The sequence below is a fragment of the Corythoichthys intestinalis genome, chromosome 8 (genome assembly GCF_030265065.1).
Source record: "Corythoichthys intestinalis isolate RoL2023-P3 chromosome 8, ASM3026506v1, whole genome shotgun sequence".
Lineage (NCBI taxonomy): Eukaryota > Metazoa > Chordata > Actinopteri > Syngnathiformes > Syngnathidae > Corythoichthys > Corythoichthys intestinalis.
In genome coordinates this window covers 33,541,782-33,569,473 of record NC_080402.1, presented here as the reverse complement: position 1 = coordinate 33,569,473, position 27,692 = coordinate 33,541,782, and the positions used below count along the sequence as shown (strand labels likewise).

General features: G+C 38.1%; 2 protein-coding genes across 6 annotated transcripts in view; one reads left to right on the top strand and one right to left on the bottom strand.

Annotated features, from left to right (window-relative positions):
- The first annotated feature begins 543 nt into the window (after nt 1–543).
- On the top strand, nt 544–12,365 carry primpol (primase and polymerase (DNA-directed)). Of its 2 annotated transcripts, none has more exons than XM_057842403.1 (14): nt 544–618; nt 2,519–2,767; nt 2,845–2,939; nt 3,208–3,346; nt 3,685–3,832; nt 3,899–3,953; nt 7,835–7,962; nt 8,075–8,237; nt 8,308–8,405; nt 8,476–8,562; nt 9,603–9,711; nt 9,792–9,868; nt 9,986–10,032; nt 11,737–12,365. In XM_057842403.1, the coding sequence occupies exons 2-14, from the start codon at nt 2,570–2,572 to the stop codon at nt 11,950–11,952; spliced, it is 1,560 nt and encodes a 519-aa protein (XP_057698386.1). In that variant the 5' UTR covers nt 544–618; nt 2,519–2,569; the 3' UTR covers nt 11,953–12,365. The 2 variants fall into 2 exon arrangements, with proteins under 2 accessions (XP_057698386.1, XP_057698385.1); XM_057842402.1 differs by lacking the exon at nt 544–618 and adding an exon at nt 629–1,286.
- The window catches only part of acsl1a (acyl-CoA synthetase long chain family member 1a), a 128,734-nt gene continuing 110,437 nt past the window's right edge, over nt 9,396–27,692 (bottom strand). Inside the window, exons 1-21 of one of the 4 annotated variants that reach the window (XM_057842399.1) lie at nt 26,492–26,790; nt 24,714–24,926; nt 22,191–22,305; nt 22,054–22,118; nt 21,877–21,978; nt 21,693–21,792; nt 21,447–21,622; nt 20,119–20,151; nt 19,837–19,888; nt 19,673–19,746; nt 18,497–18,574; nt 17,668–17,802; nt 17,465–17,599; nt 16,511–16,606; nt 16,359–16,431; nt 16,179–16,267; nt 13,953–14,069; nt 13,724–13,867; nt 13,542–13,643; nt 13,387–13,458; nt 9,410–12,641 (exon numbers count right to left, since the gene is read on the bottom strand). In XM_057842399.1, the coding sequence (XP_057698382.1) occupies nt 12,501–12,641; nt 13,387–13,458; nt 13,542–13,643; nt 13,724–13,867; nt 13,953–14,069; nt 16,179–16,267; nt 16,359–16,431; nt 16,511–16,606; nt 17,465–17,599; nt 17,668–17,802; nt 18,497–18,574; nt 19,673–19,746; nt 19,837–19,888; nt 20,119–20,151; nt 21,447–21,622; nt 21,693–21,792; nt 21,877–21,978; nt 22,054–22,118; nt 22,191–22,305; nt 24,714–24,908 (2,094 nt within the window). In that variant the 5' untranslated portion in view covers nt 24,909–24,926; nt 26,492–26,790 and the 3' untranslated portion in view covers nt 9,410–12,500. Of the gene's footprint in view, nt 12,642–13,386; nt 13,459–13,541; nt 13,644–13,723; nt 13,868–13,952; nt 14,070–16,178; nt 16,268–16,358; nt 16,432–16,510; nt 16,607–17,464; nt 17,600–17,667; nt 17,803–18,496; nt 18,575–19,672; nt 19,747–19,836; nt 19,889–20,118; nt 20,152–21,446; nt 21,623–21,692; nt 21,793–21,876; nt 21,979–22,053; nt 22,119–22,190; nt 22,306–24,713; nt 24,927–26,491; nt 26,791–27,692 lie in introns of those variants that run through there. The other 3 variants (XM_057842401.1, XM_057842398.1, XM_057842400.1) reach the window with 3 other exon arrangements.

Genomic DNA, 27,692 nt, shown 5'->3' with positions numbered 1-27,692 from the left:
ATGTTTGAGTGGGTTTCCATCTCCCCTACAACGGATTCTAAAAAGGATAACATATTGTAGAATCTCCACGTTTTCCTTTTTTCAACCTCTGATCCACTTCTATTTCTTTTCAGTACTTTGTTCTCCTTGACGTAGCGGTCATGCAGGTTTTTCCATTTTTTCTTTATGGCTTCCGCTGTAAAACAAAATATATTTTAATATACAGGATGTATAGTGTAGCCTTCTAAAATATATGTGCATGTTTCCTTATTATACTTTTGTGTAGCCACTGATATGTAAAACACTTCAGACACTTTTTTTTTGTTTGTTTATAAAAACGTTTCCTCTATTTACAACGAACCTGGTTGTGTACCAACATTTTTGAACAGTATCGCTGTGTCTTCCTAGTAATGTCGCGGTTGTGGTGACCCTTTGTTTGTTGACATAATTCACCCACCGTAATTGTGTGTCTGATTGGCCGAGCGCGTTACCGGCTGCGTCACAGTCACGTGACTAGACACTATAAAGAGCCGCGCGCGTTCCGGCTCATTGGAGGGAGAGAGAGAGAAAGAGAACGAGAGTTAACGGAGAGCATCAATTCGAGCAATAAAGACTTTTAACTAAGCATACCGCTTCACGGTAAAACATTAGTTCTACGTCCCAAAGCTCAGGAAATTGAGACACCGCGTCTATCAGCAATTCCTCCATTGTTACCATGCCGTTTGCGTGTGTTTACTGTTTACCTGTAGATAGCCGCCAAAAAAGCGTACTGACACGCCTTCCTATTTTGATCAGTGCGGCGTGCGCTGGTTCCACTTTAAGATATCATGTATATAAAGCTAGATATATAGCGTGAACTGTACGCTAAAGGGGACACGCATCGTCATTCATTGGCCATTTTGCCCCGGTGCCTGAAAAAGCTATAGATGCTCACTTTTTGAAAGATATTGAAACGGTTTGGTGTAGCACATTCATCATAGATGTGGTAATTTTACTTCCTAGTTAAGAATATTTTAAACATTACTGATCCAAAACGGGTAACGACACCTACACCGCCGACTCAGCCATTAGACATCTAGCCTTATATTTGTAATATCTATGGTTCTGCCCACGTGAGAAGGCAATTTTCCGGAAAAAAGTGACGTAGTTCCGGTTACAGACCCGCCAAGATTGAAAACAAAAATGGCTGGCGTTTGTTGACATTTCGTTCCCTGCGACAATAAAAAATAGAAGTCTTCGACACACGTCTTGTTTTTATACACCTTACTTACTTTATGATTGTCAAGCGTACACGACCTAAAGTAATGGTAAGTTAGACTTATAAATTCAAATGTATATTGCTAGCGGTTATGTAAAATGTTATTTAGCGATGTGGTTTTTATTTGTCAAATTAGCAATTTTTGGTCATTACTGCTGTTTTGCCAATGATTCAATTCTATTTTCCTATTCAGGTGCTGTATGAAGTCATGCTAATTTTGACACCCACGCATTCAACATTAATCTATTTTATTATTGTGATATAACATTGCAGTTCTGTTGAGTGCCTTAGGTATTTTTTCTTAACTACTTTTCGTAGATAACTGTAATTAAAAATGTTTTTTTTTTTTTTTTTTTAATTAAAAACAAACAGCAAATATAGAAAGTGCCAATCAAAACCTTCAAAATGATACCAAGAGCATGACATTCTGTCAACAAAAAAGTAAACTATGGAATCATAAAGATTGGTGAAAGCACTATTCGCCCCGTTTTTCCATTTCTAATTCAAGAAAAATGTGACCAAAATTATGTAGTGGTGAAACTTTCAGGAAATAATGGTGATTATATTAGCTCTTTATTTCAAGTATTAAAACAATTCCTATAATTACTGATCAAAAGCCAGACCGTAGCATCGTATTTTATTTCTTTCTCTTCTCGTATTTTAAAGCTGTATCATGAAGAAACAATTTAGGCTTTGCGTAGCTTAGAAAACTGCAAATGTCCCAATTGTAGTCAAATTTACACATTTTAGAGACAACTAACACAAAATGTAGCATCTAAGGAAACAAAATGCACACCTGCTTGTGTATCAAAGGTGACAGCACAATTTTTTTTACCAAAAAGACTTACAACGTCTATGAATCTTAGCAGGAAATCTCATTTTAAGGCAATATTCTGAACTACGTCATCAATATCTGAGCTTTGTTTTTCCCAGTTGTTTGTTTTTTGGGGAACCAGCTTAATGCAATATGTTCACGATCATCACTGATCAGGCGACTCAACCCGAAATGGGAAAAGGGTGTCACCGATAAGCGTGCTGAGCCACATACCTGGTATTAGTTTATTGTGGTTTTGATAGCTAGTAAAATTTTTACCTGGAAGGGTGGGATAAATGACTATACAATACAATAGATCCATCCCTCTGCTGTCCATCAGCTCAGTGAAGAGGCCATAAAGATGTTTTTAAAAGGCTGCAACATGAACAGTGAAGATGAATACAATAACAGTTAAAAAAAAAAACATTGTCTTGAGATTCAGGATTTCTACTTCCCTGCTCTTACAGGTTAAATGCTGAGAAAAAGCATTGCTTGTTGTTACCAAACAGAATTCCTAGATGTGGACAAATAAGACAGCAAAGATGAAGGACTGGGGCGAGCGTCTAAAGAAGGTGGAACAGCTAGCCGAGGCCTTCCATCACAGTCCTGTGATCCCGCGCTATAAGCCTCGACTTTGGCCGTGCCAGCCTTCCTCTGTTTGGAAGCTCTTCCATCGCCAAAATATGGCTATTGGCTTTGCTCGCAGCTGCAAGGAGGTACAGTATAGAATTAGGCTATAGCTACCCAAAGTGGTTTCTATCCTGTCTGATGTTAATATTCGTTTATTACACAGCCTGTGCATGTCTTTGCACTGGAAAAAGAGAATGCTGTTCAGGGTCAAAGGATATTCCTGGTGACCAGTTACTGTGAGCTGTGGCACTACTATAGGTAAAGATACTGCATGGCATACACAGTTGCAGTTCAAAACATTAGAATTAGGGTGGGAAGTTTATTTCATTCATTTGAAAGAAAAGTGAACACATTTAATTAGGTTCAATAAACACACAGAAAGATACTTTATTCATGCTTGAAAATGGATGTTGTTTGGTTGCTTACCAATTTATTAATTTTATTTTGTAATTTTAAATTCCTGTTTTTAGGTCAAAATTTTTTTTTTCAATTTTGATATATCATTATTTTTATATTTGACCCTCAGGACCTTCCCGCAGTCCTTGATGCACTGCTACGAGGTGATACCGGAGGGCGTTGTTTGCAAACTCTATTTTGACTTGGAGTTCCACAAGCCCTCAAACAGTGAGGTTGATGGGAAAAAGATGGTGTCCATGTTGATCCAGGTTGTCTACCTCTGACCATTTAGTCACTAATAATCATCTTCGTACATAATTACATAGGTGCACGTCAATGAATTTGAATATCAAAGGGAAGTACGTTTGTTTTAGTTGTGCAAAATGGGCAACTATAGCATAGTATAATGCAAACTCAATAAAAATATACCACATCGCTATATTTGTACCTTTTCCCCAAGGTAATATTTTAATCCCTCGAGTTGGCAAATGTGTTTTTGTTTGTAGCGTGCTTATAATTATCCTATAATCACAATATTTGTCTTCATTTTTTATGTATTGTTTTGTAATTTATGTAGAAATGTGTGCTTGTGTTTCTTTGTTTACAGTATGTTTGTGAAAAGCTACAGGAAATTTATAGTGTGGAATGCACGGCAGCAAACGTCCTCAATCTGGACTCCAGCACAGATGACAAATTCAGTCGTCACCTTATCTTCAATCTCAAAAATGCGGCTTTCAAAGACAACATTCATGTTGGTATGTAAGCTGCACTGCTTTTGCGCTTTTTGAAAGCTTTATGAAATCATGTTATTGTTGATTTAGGTGCCTTCATTCATGCCATTCTTCAACCTGCTCTGGATGAATGCAACGAGGAAAGGTATGTATTTCATTTTAGCAAAATGATTTACGTTTGGAAAAGGCTAATGTGGTAGGTAAGTCACATTGACAAAATGTTCTGTAACTAAATAGAAACATGTAAATATACATACAGTTGTACCTCTACTTACGAAATTAATTCATTCTAGAAGTAGTTTCGTAACCTAAAAAATTAAAATTTAAAAGTAGAGACTTGTTTTCCATGTACCGTAATTTACGCACTATAAGGTGCACCTGACTGTAAGCCGCCACCCACCAAATTTGACACGTAAACGGCATTTGTTTATAGATAAGCCGCACTGGACTATAAGCCGGAGCTGTCGTCACTGTATTATGGGATATTTACACCAACAGATATTAACCGGTAGCACCTCATTTGACAGCGGCAACATAAGACTGTCATGAGACCAAATGAACCACCATGAAGCTTTGAACCAATTGGCTGCAAAGCTTCATTGCTTCAAGAAGCCTCATTTTGCCATCACTGTTCACTGTTGGGGGAGACAGTCAACCTCTGCTGCCACCTGCTGTAATCCAACATGCCTCCTAGCATGCATCGCAGCACTACAGTTGTAAATAACAAACAAAATTCATGATCTGTGCTAATTATTTCTTCAGTTACTGTCCTAGTTGTTTCATTAATTGCTATTTATGGAATTTGGTAAAACTTGATTTGACCATCATAACTATGTCATGACACTGCCATGAGCATTAATGAATGCTTATGACAGACATAATTATGTGTCATGCGGCAAATTATCTCACTTTTGAATGGATGTAAAAGATCCGAGCTGGACATAAATGGAGTTAGTGACATAATTTGCCGGATGACACTTAGTGACATCTGTCATAAGAATTCATTAATGCCCATGATAATGTCATGTCATAATTATGACTGTCTTATGGCAGTCTTATGACGCCGTTGTCAAATAAAGTGTTACCTATTAACCCAAATAAATCAACAAATTGGGCTATAAGATGCAGGATTCAAAATGAGGGGAAAAGGTAGCGGCTTTTAGTCCGGAAATTACGGCCAATGCCCTATTCTGTTCCAAGCCCTTCAAAATTCAGACATAAATCTTTCATAATGCCTAAAAATGCCTAAAAACATGCAACAAATACATGGTACAATTAGATTATTGCATAATAAAAATAAAATCTGAGTATAATGCATAATGTAAAAAAAAACAAAAAATAGAGTAAAGAATAAAAGTTAATTGACTCATGTAAAACTGTCGGAACACGAGAGGTGAACGATGAGGACGCTGGAATACTCACACATATAGTAGAGGTCCCTCTTAGCCAAATGGATGGTAGGAATGCTATGCAATAGCCAATGGCAGAGCAGCTATAAATATGCTATGTTCAGTAAACTCTGGGAGCTGCGACTAAGAGCCATACTGTATTTTTGCCTTATGTATCCTTAAATTTCTTTCGCAACAAGAGGCAATATTTTCCCGTTGAGGCATGTATTAACCTGAAAATTCTGTATGTAGAGACGTTCGAAAGTAGAGGTACCACTGTACAAAAACAATTCTTGGCTATAACTAGGCCTGTCGCGATAACAAATTTTAGTGGGCGATAAATTCTCTCATAAATTATTGCGATATACGATATTATTGCACCCCCCATTTTTTTAAACCAATTTACAATAACACAGTAAGAATACAGTATATATTAATAATACTAATAATATTAAGTACACCCATTTAAACGCAATAAACATTTATTCTATATCAATACCGCACAGAAACACAGAATAAATAAAATGTCTTTTTCAAGAAAAAATAAAATTGCACTTCAATAACTTAAGCATTTAGGCACAGAGGTATAAAGTTGTAGTAACACAAACAATTGCACTTAAACAACAAGAGAAAAATACATTAATTAAGTAGCAGTAACAAAAATTTGGCTTCACTAAGGCTAAGTTCATACTGCAGGTCTTTTAATGCACAAATCCGATTTTGTGTCATGTCTGGTTTTTTGGCCTGCCAGTTCAGACTGCCTTTGTCCAGGGTGCCCGTATCCCGCATGCGCGCTAATTCGCAGTCCGAGAGTCAGCAAAGTGACCCGCATGTGCTGAAGCATAAAAAAAATTACACATGCTAGCTGTATGTCATTCCAGGGTGATCAGATTTTGATTTCCAAAAAGAGGACACAAATAACAGACATCAATAATCCCCGTTTAGTCTTTTATTCAAAGTTTTGTTATTCAAAGTTTATATGGACTGATAGAACGCATGCACATAAGCCTTGATTTGTGTGCATGACATGACATGGGTGCGTCAATTTGCCCCATCTCGGCCATGTAAGCAATACTGAAATATTGCTCATTCGGTACATAGAATGAAAATCAAAAATTGTCAAGCTTATCCTTCTCTTCATTTTTTTTTTTTTTTTTAATGACTGTGGTCAAGCCCGCTTCTGCATAAAAGCAGAGTTCAAGCTAGAAGCTAATGCACAGCTACGTCGCTCCCGTCCTGCCTGCCGCTTTCGCTTTGCTGACGTCATTGCTGCACGAATTCCGATTCGACTTGAAAGTTCAGACTGCTACATTCTGGAAAAATGGGGCCCAGATCGGATTTAGACCACATACGAAAGTGACCCAGATCGGATTTGAAATGGTCCATTTCTATGCAACTTGTCACATTCAGACCGTCAAGTCAGGCCATTTGGGGGCCCTAAGCAAAATAATGCAAAGGGGCCCATATTTTTAGCCCACCATTTCGTCACAGTGTACTGTGAAACCCATACATGCAATCCAACCCATACGTCCATATTTTGTATATTAATCAGATTTTGTTGCACTGCATACTTCAAACTTCTCATCCCAAATGATTGTTAGTACTTACAGCAGATAGCGCCAAACATTTTTCTAAAAGAGGAAAGAAAGAATTTAAGGAAGAACTTTTATTTTTTTAAGCTTGTAATCAAGTATCAAAACTCACAAAAGTCAAATAAAGCAAACTGTAGTAAATAAAATAGAATATAAATTAAACAATTGCCAGAATGGGGGCTCCCTAGTGGTCAGGGGCACTAAGCAGCTGCATAGTCTGCGTATAGGCTGGGCCGGCCCTGGTCAAGTTAATGCTTCACGTGAGTCGGAAAAGCACGAAAAAAAATCTGATTCGTGCATTAAGACTTTCAGTATGAACCTAGCCTTAAGTGTCAAACAACATTAAACAGGTAAAACAGTCTCATTTCTTCAGCAATGTAGCGGACTACACTTTACGTTAGGGAACGGCGTTTTGCGCGATCTCGTTTGTATTTCTCAAATCAAGCGATTAACTCTGTAATTGTAGATTGCCGTGACGAGGAAGGCTCCGCTTGTTGCGATGCAGTTTTCTTACCAAGCAGTGAAAACTAAAGTGGGTGAAAGTTTTTCAAATGAGCATGCAGATTTGTTGAGTTGGCCCTCTTTGTTGAAACAACCTCCAAAGACATTTTGCAGACTGGTTCATCCTTTTTGGTTGCCTCGCCATTTTCAGTTGGTTTAAAATCAAAATATTCCCACACCGGGGCTGTGGTGTTTGGCTTGGAAATCAGCCTTTTCCGTCCATTTTTGTCTTCCTCACTCTGCTCGCTCATTGCTGTACGCCGACAGTGCACTCGGCCCCGCCTCTCCCAATTGAATGATGGTCACGCAAACTCAAATGTATAAAATGTATAAAAACGCATGCACGTGAGGCGATAAATCGCAGTGGGAAAATTACCGCCTTCATTTTCATTTGCCGTGCGATAAATGGAATTATTGCATATCGCGACAGGCTTAGCTGTAACTATAAAAATCATATAAAGTGCCTTGAAACCTTGTATGTTTGAACCATTGTAAAACAAGGACCGTTCATTTGATTTTGCTGTCATAATGGTGGCCATGAATAGTAGCGGAATGCATGCCGAGCTGACAGGTGATGGAACACAGAACAAAAAAAGGAAACAAGAAAAGATGGACCTCAGCTTCCTTCGTGTGAAAAAGGAGGATGGCCACCATGCTCTGTTTGTTGATCTTGGTAAGACATGATTTATATTTCCCTGAATGGTAACATGAAATACTGTATATTGCGACTCTTTAGTCTAAGTTGGACTACATGAGCATGTCTTTCTTTCGATGACACCTATCAGGAGTCTACACCAAGAACAGAAATTTCCGTCTGTATAAATCCTCTAAAGTCGGGAAGAATGCTGCCTTCTCTTTAGCAGAGGATAATGAGTTCATCTCCACACCAATCAAGGGCGTTTCTTCAGAAGAAAGCGTGTTTTTAGCATCTTTAGTGTGCAACGTGAGGTATGTTGAAATACCGTAAATTGACTGTAAACCAACTGAACCATAACATGTTTACTCATGTGTTGATCAGCTTCACAGGCCAGAAAATTCTGACATGGGAAGCCCCAGAGGATTGCGCTTTGAGGACCAAGAGGCTTCAGAGCAAACAGTTCTTACCCTCTGGTTCACGTGAGCATGCAGGAGTCACACAAGTGGTGTTGTCTCATTGACTCCAAATGGTGTATTTTGATTATGATAGATTCGCTCTCAGGCTGCCTGACGTCTCCTTACCAAGAGGTGGACGACTTTGTATTAACCGTGGTTAGGAAGGACACAATACAAGGAAGTGAGTTTTGTAGTAGTAAAGATAATGAACAACCATAACTAAGAATATTTTGTCATGCAGTAAAAAGGCATACTCTGTTACCACCTTAACTCTGCCATTGACAGTGATAGATCTCCAATCCATTTGAACTGGGAGGGGCTAGCAGCGAATGAATGGATGTTTATTCGCTGCCAGCCCTCAGAGTTCAAATGGATTGGACGTCTACTAGCAACAAACTTTTTTTTTAATTCACAGCAGAAGGATGAAAAAATGCCAAATGATTGGATGTCTACAGTTAGTTACTGTGTTATGTTTTTTTTTATTATTATTAATTTCTATTTATTTATTATAATACACTATTCAATGATATGGTTACCACTGTGATAATTCTACCTAAAGGAAATTCCCCAATGTAGATCATGGGAGACCTATGGTCTTTGAACATCAAATGTATTAATATGCTAAAAAGTACTGTATTATAAAAATGCTGCTTGAATGATTGAGTTCTATTGTATAGAATTAAATTAAGAATTGTACCTTGAATAAATCTTTTAAGGCAAATACGGTAGTTCTAAAAAAAATATATATATATATATATATATACATACATACAAATTGTTCACTAAAGTTAAATACGACTGTACTTTACTCAGGCATTTAACACTGGAGTACCTGAGGACTAATAACCTTTTTGGAAGTCATTTCTCAAATTACTTCACTGATTGTGTTCAGATCATGAAATTAGTATATTTCACATGAAACAAAATCAATTGGCCTTGTGTGTATAACATCATTGAATGATAAGAGCTTCCATTTTTCCATTAGAAATTTTAATGAACTCATGACTGGGGTAGACATTCAATTGAAATGTGGAGGACTGTTGGTGAATGCTCATGTTTCTGTGCCATTGTTACGCTAGACGTCTTGGAAAATATTTTTTTACCTCGTTGGCTGCCATTGCAGGCGATAGGCGTCCAATTCATCTCCCAGTTAAAATGAATGCTTCTTTCACTATGGCCTTGTTGTTTTCTACTTGTGTAAAACATCTTTTATATTGACAGGTATCAGACGGTGGAGTTACTTTGCGTCCGAGCAGTTGCTGGTGTATGACATCGCCAAGTACCGCTGGTGTGATAACATTGGCCGGTTTCACAAAAGCAACAACATCATGTACGATTCATTGGTAACGCCCCTGATAACAGTCCGCCTCTTAGTGGCCGCACTGATTTGAATGCCATCTTCGTGCACAGAATTGTGGTGGATCTTAAAGAGGAAGTGTGGTACCAAAAGTGTCACGATCCTGAGTGCAGGAACTTCAGATCCTCAAGTAGGTTGTAAAGAAGTACAGTGTACACATTTTTTTGTTTTACTAAGGGATAATTATGTGGGTATTACAATGATTTTGTCCATTTTTGTAGCACCATTTAAATGACATTTATTACAGGTTACCCTCTGCCACAGGAGATTTGCATGAGTTACATAATGATGATGGTTAGTAAAATATTCTATTTTCTACATTTTCTAATAGCCATCAATTAATAAGTTAAAATCCCTCACTAAAAATCTAAATTATAAAATATATAGGGTGTTCCAAAATGGTTGACTCCATTCTAAGTGCCCATATCTCAGAAACTACTTGATGGATCTTAATGAAACTAAATACGCTTTATGTTGATGGTCATAAGTTTTATTGGTTAAATTTACAAAGAAAAATACAAATATTTGTTGGTTCTATGACAGATTTTCATAAATGTTCAGTATGAGCGCTGCCTGTGACTCTGCACACGTCGAGTCGGTATTCGCGCTCGTGCCAAACTCGCTGTGGCGTGTCTTCGGTAACAGTTTCCAGTGCAGCTGTAATTCTCTGTTTCAGTTCTTCAATGTTAGCTGAAAGAGGAGGTACGAAGAAGGCACACTGCACTGTCTTCGGTGACTGAGTCCGAGCATACTCTTACACGCAAAACGCCTTTTCTTTTGAAATGAATGGCATTCCTTAACCTGAATAGAAATGCCAAACGTTCCACACAAAAACTTTTCTTCACAAGCTTTGAAAAATTGAGGTCATTCCAATGAAAATTGTCAAAATTATTGGCCTATGAAATGAGGTCAAACATTTTGTAACACCCTATATATGGCGGAAAACACAGACAAGGCTGAAGAAGCGTTTTCTGCTCTTGCACCCCTCTTTAAAATGAACTGCTGTATTTTAAGCCAAAAGAACTGTTGTGTTTGACAGAACACAGACACACACAGACTACTTTTCATTGTGTCATTTTGTCAGTGTTGTCCCATGAAAAGATGTACTTAAATATCTGCAGAAATGCGAGGGGTGTACTCACTTTTGTGATACACTGTATGCTGCCATAGCAGTTTCATGGCGCATTAAGCCCCCGAACTATTTTTAATTTGTCTGTTTTACCCTGGAGACTCCTATTTACAGACACCGCGCAACCGCTTTTGTTTCAAGACAGCTGTAAAAAGAAGGTAATTATATTTATTATTCGAAATGTCTATCATTAGTAGATTACAATCATTAAACGATGTCAAATATTTAGTTTAAAAAAAAAAACTTTTGAACAATTTACGTCACAATGAAAAAACAATCTGTAACGGATATCTACCTCATAACTATCGCTTAATTCATTTTTTTTAAAAAAAATTTTTATTAATTGTCGCATTTTCCCTGATATTTTAGGTGATGAATAATCGATCTAAACAAAGAATTTTTTTTTTTTTTTAATGAAAAGGGTAAATATTTGAAAAAAAAATCTTGACCACTCCTTGATGCCTGCGTTTCTGCATTGCGACCCGTTATATTACAGTGTCTGGATCGAAACAAGGAAAGTACCCGATAATATGTTGTTAAAATTATGGTGTCTTTAATTATCCTTTCTCATGCACTCACCCCGTGTTAGGGTTTAGGGGTTTAAAAAAAACAAACTTAAAAAATGCACTCCCGGTCAAAATTTTTCTTCCCCCAGAAAATTGAGATTTTAAGCTTTCCAATGATGTATCACACATGCATATAGGATTTTGAAATTTCGGGTCTCAGAGCAGAACTTGAAGTCACCTGAGTGTTTTCCGCCATATATGTTTGATGTCCCAGAAAATTTCCACCATTTTAGTAACCCATTTAGGGCCATTAGGGCCCAATCGGACCATTTTAGTCCCTCATATTTTGTTCTGTGCTGACAGGATGAGGAGGACCAAGCATACATGATGGACGAAGCAGGCAACATCGAACCTAGCCAGGCGCCAGCACAGGTGGCTCCAGATCAGGAATCCACATCTGCTTGGGTAGAAGGCGCTGAGGACGACCGCGAATTCTCAGAATGCCTCGACAACTTTGAGGTGAACAGCAGCGAAATCTCCGATGAGCTGCTGCTCAGCTGCATCGAAGAGTTCCATTAACAGTAGAAGGTGAAGTGTGTCCAAGAAATGTTAATTTAACGATGCACTTTATTGAACTCTAATATTTGTACTCACATGTTTGGAGAAAAAATGTATTTTATACATTACTATACAAACACAATATTGTTTGAAAAGACTGGGTCTCAATTCCAAATTTCATCAGTGTCTTGTAAGCCGAGCGGTGTGTCAAAGGCAGAATTGAACTGTCAGCCGAGCGGTGTGTCAAAGCAGAATTGAAGTCAAGTATTAAGTACCAACAAAGCCCCTCCTGCAGAAAACATACTAGACTACATGGTGGAGAAACAGGGAATGCAAAAATAGTCAATATTATGTGTCATAATATTAGGCACAGTTAATATTATTCACCTGCATTATAAAACTAACACTCATAAATAAAACCAGTTATAATTTGGTGTCCTGTTGAGGAAAACTTAGTGTTACAAAGAACGTCTTTCAAACTGAGTTCCATTGAACACACAAATAAAATGTCCGGATTGTTACTGGCAGACATGTTCCCATTCAAGTGTTACCCTTTTTGCTACCCCTGTTTAGACCTTAACTCCGGCATAAAGTTCATCTATCTGCGATCTAAAGTGACTCCGAAGTTCTGCCCTCTTAGCCTTGAGCGTTGGTGTCAGCAGACCGTTCTGCACGGAGAACATCTCTGGATGTAATGCAATGTCTCTCACCTACAAAAAAAAGATTATATGGTAAGACTATTTAAATGACTGGGGTGATTTAAATTAATAAAATGCAGAGAGGAGGAAAGCACTGAATTGATTTAGATTAGAAGTAGTAGTGTACTCTAAATTTTGAAATTTGTCTTGATAGCTATACCTTAATATTCATTCAGAATATTGCGGGGTGGGTGGGGAATTGGGGAAAAAAATATATATCATATATATGATAAATATGATATATATTTCTCCAAATTGCATTAGATAAGTGAATTACATTAATTCCGGTGCATTTAGAAAGTATCCACTACGGTCCACTTCTTCTAAAGTCCACTTATAGTCATATTCCGAAATGGGTTTTCTTTTTTTCTTTCTCTCTTAAAATACACACACACTCTAGAATTTAAAGTTTATTTCAATTTTGGCCAAAAGCTGTAAATGTGAATTTTATTCTTTTGTCGTAATTAATGAGCAACATTAGGGAAAAAAATATATAAATGTGAATAAAGGGGTGCTATATGTGGAATTATAAGGGGGAAACCATTTTTAAATAAGACAACAAAATGTGGAAAATTTTAGGTGCTGAATAGTTTTTGCAATCAGCATACAACAATAATAAATAATAAAACTGATTTTGAATGTTAAACTTGGGTAGGCACTGACTTTCTGAGCCAATTCTGTTTGTTTGTGAATTGAACTGTTGAAATAAACGTTTTCTTCCATCGTCAAGTTCGAGATAAACAATTGTTAATCTCACCTGTTCAAAAGATTTGAGTCCAGCTTCTTTGCCCAGCTTCTGGATATCTTCCAAAATTGCATTCTTAACATCCTGCCAGAAATTACAGCAAAAGTCAGGGTCCATACAAAGTGAGAAAGAACATTTTGGCTTTTCTGCTGACAAAATAATCTCACATTGTTTTTACACAAGTCCAAGTAGGAGCCATCAATGCCTCGTCTCTTGATCCAGTTGGGTAAAGAGTCGGGATCAGGCACCACAACTGCCACCAAACATGCCTTATAAAGTACAGTACATCAAGACAAGTCAACAAACAAATATTGTTCAGTTTGTGGCAGAATAATGATGAACTACTCGCCTGTAAACTGTCCCCGTGCACAAATATCTGCGCCACCGAGTCACTGCGAGTGTAAATGTTCTCAATTTTCTCCGGGGCAATGTATTCTCCTTGCGCCAGCTTGAAGATGTGTTTCTTCCTGTCAATGATCTTCAGAGTGCCATTCTGCCAAAGATTAGGTGAGACCCTCAGGGAACCTTTGTCATCATTTCCCTTCTTCATGCTCACCAACTCATTGTCCTGCACTTACTGGAAGCCATTTCCCAATGTCCCCCGTGTGTAGCCATCCGTCTTCATCAATGGCCTCCGCCGTTTTCTCAGGGTCTCCCAGATATCCCAGGAAGACATTTGGTCCTTTGACACAAACCTGACAAGGGATCAGAGTACATCGTTTAAACTTCATTCACTGGGCACAACATTAGGTCATCTGAACTGAATGCACAGCCGCGACGACGGCTTGTCAAACACGACAGCTACGCTGCCCACTACACTTGGCCCAAAGGGCGTACGTTTGCATAGGGACGGTATTATGACTTTGGTTATATAGGTAATTTAGATTGTCTTCCTATATGTTGTAAGCATAGAATTGAGCCTACCATTATTAAGTGAATTTCAGTACTTTAATTATGTTCAGACTTACATTGACCGCTTTTCACTTGCTGGATGTGCCAGTCCATTATTTCCCCTCAAACGCACGTTTGATTGGCTAATGACTTGACTCCCCCCCCCCACACACACACACACTCATTCACACCCCTGCCCCCTTCGAAGACGGGGGATATTAAAAGTTTTTGTCCACCAGCAGCAGCCAATGTAAGTAATGTAAAGACGTCAATGTTGTGGACGTGCGGAACACACCACAAATTTTGCTACTGAAAGTACGACCTGCATCAGAGTTAGCATAGCATTAATCTGTGTGAACTTGATAACCTGCAAAACTACTGCGGTCAGGCCAGACTCCACAAGGAACAAGGAAGTCAAGCTAGCCGACCCTCATTTGGATGATTGTTTGCATTATGTGCATTACCATAATGCAACGCGATGAATTTATCGAACTCGAGGAGGAAGCTGCTTTGAGAGAAATACCCTCCTGGATGTTTTCTACTGTTAATGTTAATTAAACTGTAAGAAATGTAGTGAACCAAGGTTTACCCTCTTTTCCTCAGTTTTCATTTTTATTTTTATGTGGTCTTAAAGCAGCCCAAAGGAGCTTTCATTTTTTTGTTTGGTTTGGATGTGCTTGTGGACAAAAACAGTAGTGTTTCACCTGAAGGAAGGCTCCATTTTAATTTATTTTTATTTTTCCCAAACTAAAAAGTTTTTTGTTATATTTAATTTTTTAAACAATTTTGAGTGGTATTAAGACAAATGATTATTTTTTAGCATTCCTGGATAGTTAAGAGATGATTAACAACTATTTCTTGTGTACGTTGGTATAATTTGTGTTCAAATATTGCAATTTAAACTTTCTAATAAAATCCAAACATTTATTCTAGTTTTCAAAATGTTTGAGTAGTTTTTGAAAACAAAGGTTTGAATCGAACGGTGTATCACCTGAACAAATACATATGCACTGGAAAAACCCACCTCCTTAAAACTGAAGAAAAACATTTTAAATTCCTTTTTTTTCAGTGTAAATCTACTAGAAATAGCACAAAGCAAAAAACTGGTGCTCCTATGAAAATCAGACTAAAATGAAGCAAGTAACGGGAAGCTGGGAACAAAAATGCTTGTAAAGTCTCAACATTTCTGAGAATGAAAATGAAACATTTGAGTTTTAAACCAAGAAATATGAAGTCAATATACCCGATTTGTTTTTGCAGGCCATACAAAATGATAGCCTGGCCACCTGTAATTTACAGTATGTTGCGTTTAGAATTCAATACACTTTATTAATCCCTCAGGTAAATTAGTTTCAGTGATACTAGTCTTTGTCGCTTGATACACAAGCGGAGCACATATTACCAATAGACCTGGTTTCAGCCTGAAGATAAATAGTGCCTTTTGATTTTTTTGTCCACAAAAACACAGGCTGATCACAGCGTGGTCTCAAATAGTGAAATCAGATTGAAACACAGTTGGAAAATACAACAAATGTAACCTTTTTACTGTTAAGATCACTGAACCCTTAATAGCCATATGCATCACATTTGATACACTTAGAATGTAATGATTTTGAGACTAATTCAGAATTTTGAATTTTTTTTCTCCAAAAAATTGATAGATGCAAGTCAACATGCATCTTCAGGTACCATGAGAAAAAAAAAACAGGATTTAGCAAGCGTTATAGATATATGAGCACTTATTACACATATTCATTTATTTATTTTTTTCAGCTTGGAATTTAGGTTCCATTAAGACCTTATTTTTCAAATTTTGGGATTCTCTGACAATTGCTTCATGTTGCAGGCCTTTAAGCGATCTTAGTATTGAACAAAGAGTTTGCAAGACCCCAAAAGAAGAAGTGACTCCGAACCTCTCCTTCGTTGTTGGCTGCCAGGTAGTTCATGTCCGCCACATCCACCAGTTTGATAGCGTTACAAGGCAGAGGAGGTCCGACATGTCCTAGAAACAATACAAACATCTGTAACCTTCAATGACTCCAAGAACCACTGGTATGCCATGCTACATACAGGATGTAAAGAGGTACTGTTACCTGCTGTCCAGTCGCCAGGCATCGACATGGCGCATCCGGCTGTGCATTCAGTCTGGCCGTAGCCTTCGTAAAACTGAGGAAATGTTGAGTGGACCCCATAGAACGTCAGTGATAATTAGCCTAAGAAGTGGGGCTGTCATTGTGCACCTCACCTGGCACCCCAGCGCAACTCGTAGGAAAGTGAGCACGGTGGGCGAAACGGGGGCAGCTCCTGTAAGCATCAGACGCACACGTCCACCAAGGCTCGCCTGCAGAAAGAAGTAAATGTGACTAGGGCTGCAGCTATGGAATATTTAGTTTCAGTAATCGAGTAATCGACTGAAAATTCTATTAATTAATCGAGTAATCGGATAAAACATTTTTTTTTAGGTAAAGAGCAATTATAAATATACATGAGAAAAAAAGACATTTAATCCAATATTGAACCATTTTCAGTCAATCAATGTCTTTATTTTTTATGTATATTGTTGAAAACGGCCAACAATTGCATCTCAGCTGTGACTAGAAAAAAAATTCACTGCTCTCACTCAAAAAACGTCTAGATCTTATAAGAAAAAAAAAAAATATATATTTCTTACCTAAAAATTTAATTACGCTCGGTAACACACATCACTTAAAAGTTAGATATTTTTCCTACGTGTTTAAATTGAATTTCCATTTGTGTCAAGCTATTTTTAAGTTCTAGTTAAGTTTTAAGTTGGTCTAAACTGTAAGTACTGATAGGATTTTGAGTTTTTGCAGTGTTCAAAATAAATGTATGATACCTGCTGTATTGGAGCACATTAGGGACCAGTGCTAGTTGGTGTTTTATTCAGCAATGACTACTGAGCTAAAACTGACAGTTAGCTTTATTATGTTTTAATTTTACACCCTCATCAGTCCACAGCGCTGTGTTTTTTCAGATTAAATAAAGCCTGTATGTAAGACACGTTAGCCACGCATCGACAGTGGTCATAATCAATAGAAACTAAAATTAAACGATTCCTCAAGGTGAATAAAATTACTCGGATCAGTTTTTAAACTTGAGTTACTCGAGTTGCTCGAGTATTCGTTTCAGCTCTAAATGTGAAAAACACTTGTACCATGTCTTTGCTGTTTGACTGTACCTGCACTTTTCTGAAGATGATCTTATCCCATATACTGTCTCTCCTCACCACACCGCTATTCAGATCGGACAGCTTCCTCCGGAAAGCCAAATCAAGCATCCATCTTTTTAGTGGCGTGTTGGCTTGGCTAAATATCTGCAGAGGAGACACGAGTATTATCAGTTACTGCCCCGTCTTCTAGAGAACTAGAAATATGGACTGACCTTATCAAACATGCGATTGAGGAGACGGGGCACCACAGGGAAGAATGTCGGCTGCAATTCTTTCAGGTCGTCCATCAAGAGCCGAATGTCGCCTTGAAAGAATCCGATACGAGCACCTTGGATGAGGATGACACCCTGATGAAGCAAGTTTAAACCAGTTCATAGTTGATTCTGGCAGGGGTCATACACTGTAAATAAATTGGTTAAATTCAGGGAAAACTACAGGAAGTTGAGGTTAGCAAATTTTTACTGTAAAAAGTGAATACCGTAAAAAGCACATAAAATCTGTGTGCGTGGGTGGCCATAAATTTCATGTTTGATTTTTGTACTTTTTTTTTTTTAACACTCAAAATCCTGGTTGAAAACATTTATGAATCTAATATTTTTACATCGTAATCCAAATGTAATCGTTCTTAATGGTGGAGATTCCTTTTCCTGTTCTCCCACCCGTCTCCCAAGATTTGAACCCATACTGTCATATTGGCAGTCGAGCGTTCTGACTACTGAGGTCCTAAGACCAGTTAAGCAAGAGCTGTGTGTATTGCCAGTATTTTACCGTAAAACTTTGTGATTTTGATCCATTAAAAAATTAAAAGTTTAACATTACTCATTTACCGTGGTTTGTGTTAATTGTGAGAAGCAGCACAAGGAACACCTGTGAATATTTTGGGTAGGTACTAAATGTGAGTTAAAAATGTTTGTTAAAGCCTTTCTTGTAAAAGTGACACTCACGCAGACAAGCACACAAGACTTCAAATTATCTTTGTTTTGGTGATGAAATGTAGCCGTGTTTATTCTTTAGTAGCCGAGTTGATCTTTAGTGGCGTACCTGAACAACCCTCTCAAGCATATGAGCTAGAGGGAGATAGGATATGAGAACGTCATCACAATGCAGCATGCAGTGCACCTGTAAAGGACACACACAAAACACATGCACATGGCGTGGTTAGTGAAGGCCCAAGTGCATACTGTACCTGAACTACTCTTTCTAACATATGGGCCAAAGGGAGGAAGGAGATGTGCACATCTTTGGGAGTGGTCTTCACTGCACTCTAATTCGTCATACACAAAAGAGGGCATGAATATGATCTTCGGGAGCATGGTAGACAAGTAAAGAAATCGGTCAAAATAATCAAATCTGGGTACCTCTACATACAAAGTTAATTCGTTCCAGGACCTTATTTGTAAGTCGAATTGGTCGTATGTCGAGCAGTATTTTCCCATAACAATACATTATATTTCCATAAATTCGTTCCACAGCCCGAAAACCTACACTAATGGTACAATTGCAAATAGCAATTAGAAAGAGCAAAACAAATAAATTATCCATAAAAAACAGAATAATAATATAATAATAGTAATAATAATAATAATATCTGTAATAATGTAACAAATCAGGTTTTAATGTGGCGGATGTGTTTTGCGTGGTGTACCTGAATGCACCATGTGGCTGACATGCAAGAGTGAGAGGGTATTTTTTTTAAACTTTCCCTTTTTCACTTGCGGCAGACAGTAGGCATGTTCTGTTGCACAAGTTCTGAAATAAATGATTAAAAACCTGACGAAGCTGATGAATTTTTTGGCAATGTTACAATCATAATAATTGTCACCTTAACGTATAAAGACTGGCAAACGGATGTCGTCGGAGGACCATCGAGATCTACGGCCGTATTGTCAAGCAGTTCACTGTTCAATTCCATCTTCATTTCAATGGTAAGCTTCACCTTTCTTTTTTTACCACCTGCTTTAACATTCTTAGAACCCATGTTTATTTCTCTCACAACAAAGTCCGCTGTGCATTTGTCTTGCGGGAAAACAATGAAATTGCGACGCTGTCATAAATCGGCGAATTTCGAGCATTTCGTCGGATGTAGAAACAAATGGCAAGTCAAATTTTACGTCGGATGTCGAAAAGATCATTTGTCGAAGTGGTCATATGTTGAGGTACCACTATACTTTATCGGCCTTTACCCTCCATAACGTATGAATGAAATAGCATGTTTACCTCTGTTATTTTAAGAAAAGCTGCAGTGTTTGAGATGACATTTCCATGAGTGAGAATTGCACCCTTAGGGTTTCCTAAAAAGACAATGAGTGTATATGTATTTAAAAAAAAGGAGAAGTAAAAAAAAAAGTTCGAGATGCAATGATGCAAGATGATTTTCTTACCAGTAGTTCCAGATGTAAAGCAGATAAGTGCAATGTCCTCAGGTTTCGGTGGCTGTAATGATTCAAGGGGGCGGGGGAGCAGAATTTAAAAAGAAACTTAAAAGGCACACATTGTAGTGCATTTTACCCCCCCCCCCCCCTCCCCCTCCCCAAAACCCCAACTGAACTGAAATGTCACAATTTTGTGTATAGTACACATTTCACAATAAAGAGTTTTAATAAACATGCTTACAAATGGATGACGTTAAAATTAGTCTTTCTGAGCAATATGATTCAACTCACCATGGGGTCATGGTAGTTGGCTTTACCCAAGTCCTGTAAAACAGTCAAAATGTAAACTCATACATGTGCCAACAAGTCAAAAGATTCTCATTTTTCCAAATTAAACAATTTTGTATGTGATCACCCATAAGCAGTGTTGTTAATAACGGCGTTACAATATAACGGCGTTACTAACGGCGTTATTTTTTTCAGTAGTGGGTAATCTAATTAATTACTTTTCTCATCTTGGCAACGCCGTTACTGTTACTGAGGTCGGAAAGGCATGTGTTACTATGCGTTACTATATTGGTCGAAAAGTCTGAGACGGACTCACCGAGACGACAGAGCAGAGCAGGAGTGGGGAGAAGGCAAGAAAGTTGTGACGCCGAGCAAACACAATGCTAGGTAGCTCCAATAATACATGTTGTAGCCGATAGCCTACAAACTACGCCCGCATGTTATGGTAGATATGGTAGACATGGTAGATATCACATGTACTGTATATAGATATAACTAGATGCAAAATGACAGACATGGCACTAAATGCGTTAGTAGACAGCCGCCATCTTAAAGCAGTAGACTTTTTAGGCTTGACTTGAATCTATCTTTAAATGATGAAACCGTTTTAAAACTTTCATATGTCAAAAGTAGAGAGAAGGGAACTAATGCAATAATGGGAGCAATTTTAACAACTTTTAACAGTTGATTCAGGGTAAAGGGTAAATTAGGGTAAAGAATTGGGCTCGGGCCAATTGTACCAAAAACCTTCACAAAAAACTTCACATAGTGTGGCCAATGTTTGTTTGTTTTTGTTTTTTTTTTTAGGAAAAAAAAAAAAAAAGTAATTATCACCAATTACTTTGCCAAGTAACTAATTACTCTTACATTCAGGTAATTGAGTTACTAACGCAATTACTTTTTGGGAGAAGTAATTTGTAACAATAATTAATTACTTTTTTTCAGTAAGATTAACAACACTGCCCATAAGTAACACTCTCCAGGGATGTAAATTTTGTAACACTTTTTACAAATTATAAATGATAAAAGTGTTACTTCCGAGATTTTTGTCACTGCTTCAAACATCACTTGAAAAATATTTGATAATGTTTAGGTTTCATTGTCATACATATTTAAAAATAAAACACTGAAATCATTTCGGACTGATCACGATCTTATAATGAAGTCAAATATCTAACCAACCAAGATGTCCATTTGAATTCGATTTTAAATTACCATAAGATGAACTATTTTTAAAATGAGATCAGACTAAAAAAAAAAAAAATCATATTCAAATTGTAATCAAAAGTATCCAAATGGCAAAAAGAAATATAGCAATCAAATATTCAAACCTCAAACTCCTTCAGACTTAGAACCTGGACGCCGCATGTCTGTCCTCGAGCCACCAGCTCGCCGTCAAAAGGCTCCATCAACACAATAGTCTTCACCCTTCGCGGTTTCTTGTCAAAACAGTCGAGAATCATCTGGGCTTTTTGCGGGACGTCGCAGATCACTGTACTGATGGTGGCTGGAGGACACGCAGCAAAAAACCCTTCGTTACTGCCACCCCGATAGCATCACGGAATGATTGACTATACCTTTATCGATGATAAAGCTGATGGCCTCTGCACCGAGTGTGTCGTACAGCGGAACGACTACGAGAGAGTATGTGTAGCAGGCCAGTTCAGAAATTGTCCACTAAAGGACAAGCAACATGGTCAGTGATCATGACTGTACTGTTTTCTCATTACAGGAAGGGAAAAAAACATGGCTGCATGTCACCTCAGGTCTGTTTTGGGCAAAGATTCCAATGAATTTGTCTCCTGATTGCGAGTGACCCTTGTGAAGCAGGGCAGAGCCGATGTTCTCGGCCCGGTCTGCAACCTGTGCCACACAAAAACAAGTTCTGTTACTGGGTTTTTTTGTGACTTGTTCTGATTTCAGATCATTATATCTCACCTCTCTGTAAGACTGCCATTCGTAAGGCTGGTTTGGTTTCCTCGCTCCTAAACACGGTCCATTATCTATGAAATGAAGTGGTTCATTTTAATGGTCTGTGATGGCGATCATCAAATTTAGGTTATAAAACAACTCACTTGACACTCTGAGACCTCGTAGAAAGCCCTCATATATTGTTTTTGCATCGCTGTGGTAGTACGTCAGATATTCATCACTCTTGTTGAGCACCGATCTTCTTGCAGCTTCTTCACCCTGATAGGCAAAAATTGCAGAACTGTGGTTGGTTCTTGCCCAAAGTCAGCTTAAAAGAATTTTTGCGTTAAGGTCATTTTTAAACATTAGAAAAATCACACGGGACAAAAAAATAAAATGTCACAAAGAGCTACCTTGGATTACGAATGACTTTTTCTACAAACAATTTGTTTTACGAATAAAATTTTGAAAAATAGATTTCCCTATTCTTTAAAGTGACACTAAGGTGTTTTTTCTCCACCAGGTTTGCATTATAATTTGCATTAAAAAGGCCAAGAATGCCATTTTTCAAGCCTTTTTAATTAGACCTTCTCTTTGCCTTTCTGCAAAATCCCAATTCACATTAATATGCAGCTGACAGGATTCAATTTGAATATTCAATATTTAAATTTCATCTCTTCGCTTTGCTTGTCCGTCGGTGCAGTGGGTGTGTGGGTGGGAAGCTCTTTGGCATATAATAACCCCCTTCAACCAGGGCACACTCCAATTTCGACTTAGCCTATACATAAAATACTCACGAATATCAGAAAATACCTTTAGTGCCTCTTTAATTTGAAAAATTAAAGGAACACTGAATAGGAAATTCAGGTTTCAAATTTAAACTTGTCAAGTCATGAAGTTCGAGTTAAAGTCTTAAGTTTTAGCTACGTACGATGAAAGTCATAAAATTGGTGCCTCCGGTCTGACTGGAGTCAAGGCATGTGACTGAATTAAGGCCTGAACGATATTGGAAAAAACTATCGTTGCGATTTTGGCGGGTTTGTGATATACTGCAATATTAAAATTAGAAGAATTTTCAACTGATAACTTGAATAGCTATGTTTGGGATAGGCCGAAACGATATTAGAAAAAATTAACATTGCGATATATATTGCCAAGGCTCTACAGTTACTTTTTTGCACTGGTTGCGCCTAACTTTTTTCTTCAGGTGCATCAGCACAAAATATAGGCGCACCCACATTTTTCATTGCTTCACTTTTAACGCCATACTTTTAATCACGCTCCATAACATTCATATAATTCATTCATTCATCTTCTGAACCGCTTATCCTCTAAGTGTTGCGGGGGTGCTGGAGTTTATTACAGCTAACTCCATGCAGAAGGCGGGGTACACCCTGAACAGGTTGAGCCATTCGCAGGGCACATATAGACATACAAGCCTTCACACACACACTCACACCTACGGACAATTTGGAGTGTTCTATCAGCGTACCATACATGGTTTTTGGGATGTGGCAGGAACCCGGAGAAAACCCACGCAGGCATGGGAAAAACATGCAAATTCCACACAGGAAGGCCGGAGCCGGAATTGCACCAATGATCCCACTGTGCTGCCTTCTTAATGTGATTTTTTTTAAAAACAAGAATAACGTAGAAAATTGTTTGTTTTAATAAAGTGCTTCTTGTATGAGTCCACTCAAATTCACTCATGCTTTGACGCTCACACTGCCAAGAACAGCCTTTCACTTACACAATGAATGAGTTGGCACAGCACACTTCAGACTGGGCTGCAACTTTAATGATGATTAGCATATGTGTCCCTTTCCTAAAGCTACCGAGGCTTATCTGGCCAGATCAAAGCTGCACTGGTGACTAAGCAAAACAGTTTGGTCACATTGTTGGTACGGCGCTGTACGAGCATGAAGCAGAAAGACCTGAATAATTTTTTTAAATTAAAGACCAGATCCTCTGAAAAATGGCGGGAACGGCCCGATTTCGGAGGACGTGATCAAATTCACAGCATCCCAAATTTACATAATGCCGTTTAATCCACGTTTGCTGTATATAAAAGGATCCAGGATATGCACACTTTCTGCTTTTTATCAAGTAAAACAAAAGTTAACATGTAAAAAAAAAAAAAAAACAATTGAACGTCCTGCGATGTGACTATTGCGCATGCACACATTGGGATGGCGATGGTCAAACGATATAGTGTGCAGGCCTAACTCAAGTCCCCCATCTCTGGTATTTGTCCTTGTCACGATACATTGCTGGCATGGCTAGACAAACAAAGATACAATACATTTACTGCCCAATTAAGTGAAATTGTCCAATTCCCCCTGAGACTCTTTATTTATTACAGTATCTCTCATGACACGCTATTGTGCCTTGGCACAGTGGTTGAGAATGATTGTTCCTCTGCAAGTTGGAGAAACATCACTAAGGTCTACTGGGAAATCAAGTACTTCAATTTTTCCTTGATGACACATTTGCAGAATTGCTGTTGTAATAAGTGTTGTTTGGGCTGTATTTAGTTTTTATTGACTAAATTTGAAATAGACAATCAGACCAAGTCTCATTTAAGTTTTCTGATGTTTTCCCCAAAGATTAATGCTCCAATTGTTTAACTGTAGTTTTGCTACTTAGTTACTGTAGAAAGTTGCTTTAATACAAAAGAGACTACATACTAGCATTTCCACGGACTGCATGGTGAGGTCACACGCTGGTTCCAGGGCTCGTGGCCTAGTGGTGAGCCAGTAGGTTGTGAATGCAGCGATGGCGCCCATGCCCAACAGTGTGTTGGTGGGAAGTCCACGTATGTACTGGCGTAAGTCGTCCAGCTCTGGAAGCCGCAGCTGCCTCAGGACTTCCTGAGCCTGCATGGCTGTTGTGAACTGCAGCTAAAGATGGAGGAGAACAGTCACATTTCAACTCTGACAAAATTCAAGTTCCGTTGAAACATAATGACAAAATTCAAGTTCTGTCCAAACGCAATATTCCCGATGCAAATTAGATATGCAAGTGTTTTTCAACCAGTGTGCCGTGAGAGATCGTCAGGTGTGCCACGAGAAGTTATTCAATATTGCATTTTTTTCTTTTTTTTTAATGTCGTCGGGCAGAATTGCAGTAGGAAGGAAGGAGTAGGTAGAAGGTTGCGGTCGTGTGCAGATGAACGAGGTATTTCTCGTGTCGCGTTCAAGAACTGCTCGGATTTGTAGCCATCAGCCACCTTATTCATATGTGATGACCGTCAATCCTCCCCTCTGTTTTATTCCAACACATTGTCGAGGAAAGCAAGGTGGCTGAAGGCTAGAAATCCGAGCAGTTCTTGAATGCGACACGAGCAGCTATCCAACACCACCATGGTGCGAAGCGAGTTTAAACATCATCTCCAAACGAATATTCCGTTGCTTCAAAACAGAGAAACAGGCAACTTTTTTAGAAAAATTACAAAGGTAAATTAGAAAGCCCTCAAAGCCAGTTACCTTGTTGCTGAACTTGTTGCTAAATCCAAAAAGTCCCACACTGTGGCAGAGACATTAATACTACCTGCCTGCAAAGCCATTGTCAGCAAGATGGTTGGCCCTGATGCGTTTAAAGACATTGCTAAAGTCCCCCTGTCTGATAACTATGAGCTTTTCAAGCCTAACTGCTATAAAAAATTTAAACAGAGAGACTGAGTGCTGTTGGAGAATATTTCTGCCAGGATATCGGCTTTGTGTTAATCTAAACAGGCTCAAGTTTCACACTAAGTAAGTATAAATATTGAGAAATTATTAATAATTAATTTTGGAACATTTTTGGTGTACCGTGAGATTTTTTCCAATGTAAAAACATGCCATGACTCAGAAAACGTTGAAAAACACTGGGATATGCAATCCACTTCTATCTTTTCAAATGCACTGCCATTTTAAAGTTTGAGGTCATCCAGTTTATGAAAATGAAACTTAAAAAAAAAAAAAAAAAACTACTAAAATGCTTGTATTTCACCCTCATGGTCTATAATTGGAAACAAACTGCGCTTTTCTCGGAAAAATAGGATTTTTTAAAAGACTTCAAAGTCTTCAATGGCAGCGGGTGTACACTTTTGTTTCAGAAATCCAACTGTTACATCAGAAGCTAACCGATATATCAACATGAGCCACACTTGAAAAAACTGACTCACCACCTACTTCTATATAAAAACACTGATACCATGACTGATCAGACAAGTTAATGCTTGGAAAAGGGGATTTTGACATTGGTTGGTTGTGAAATACCAACATCAAGGTCAAATGACCAAATTCTAAAAATGATCCTGATTCATCTCAATTCAACCTTGACCACTACATTCCCACATCTTATATTCAGAACAAATAAAAAATAATCGCATTGAGTTACTGGACCGCTGACATACAAGAGTCAGATGACAGCTACAGAAGCTTAGCACTTACATGCAGTAACAAAGTAAGATGATTATACTCACAGGTCTACAACATGTAGTGGATGAGCGATAGCAACTCTTTCGTGAAGTGTAGTGGTTTGTATGGAGGAGGACTCTGTGACTTCTAATAGACCTTTGAGGCTTTCACACTATGAATAGCACAAGCACGCCCCTACCTCCCCTCCCAAACAGAAACACGCACACGCGACAAACGTACTGAACCCTTCCAAAGAACAGCACAAGATAAGAGTTCATTCCGTTTCTAAATTTTTTGTTTTTGACTTTGATGTGAGAACACAATTGTTGAGTAATTGAGTTAACTCTCGTAACACCGCAGCAAATTTGCATTTGCCAGCTGTTGTCAACACACCCCATTTCTAATAATATTGTGTTCATGGAATAACATTAAATGGGGGGGGGGGGGATCATTCGCCACCAATCAACAGGGCTGCCATTTTAGGTAATTTAAGAGAATGTCATTATTGTATGTAGTATAAGTAAAATATTATACAGCGCTATTTTCCTTCCATACGTTTAAATAGGAATAGTTGATTTGATTACAAGTGGGGTCACTTACTGAATTGAAGTTGGAATTTCATGAACTACTGAACCACATTTAGCTTTTCAAAGTCACTTGCATGATTCATTTGGCAGTTTTTACACCAGATGCCCTTCCTGTTGCAACCTGCCCCTTTTCATCCAGACCTAAGTCTGGCAGGGGCTATGAATTGTAGCACTGTCGTATAACAATGCCGTTTGAATGATTTGAATCAGCTTAGTTTGCAATTATTAGAATTAGAATTAGAAAGACAAAAAAAAAAAAAAAAAAAAAAAAAAAAAGGAACAGAAACTAGGTATTGTATATAACCGACGGGTAGTGGCCAGGCAGCAAACAAAGCTACAGTAAATCTTATTCAAAATTGAGAGGTGCATTAAGCAGACTGTTCACTTACAGTATCTGCCAATTAAATGTTGAAAAAGTTCCACTCGGAATTTTTTTTTTTTAAATGATGCGTTATCCTGTAATTAATGAAATGCCAATACATTTGCAGTTAAGAAGCTAATGTTCTGGATTAGTAGAACAGTTTGACAGTGGAATGCTTGAACCAACTGGCGATGGTATGTATAGAGCATTAGTTGAATCTGATTTTAAGTATAATTATGTACATTAAAAAAAAAAAAAAAAAAAAAATTCAGGTAATCTATATGAAGGTTAGTGTGTCTTTGTACCTTGACCTACCAG

Excerpts from the sequence above, each read along its gene's own strand:
- primpol (XM_057842403.1), top strand. The coding sequence starts at position 2,570 with ATGTGGACAAATAAGACAGCAAAGATGAAGGACTGGGGCGAGCGTCTA. Across the intron at positions 2,940-3,207 it reads GAGCTGTGGCACTACTATAG|GACCTTCCCGCAGTCCTTGA; the intron begins GTAAAGATACTG and ends TTTGACCCTCAG. Across the intron at positions 8,563-9,602 it reads GAAGGACACAATACAAGGAA|GTATCAGACGGTGGAGTTAC; the intron begins GTGAGTTTTGTA and ends TTATATTGACAG.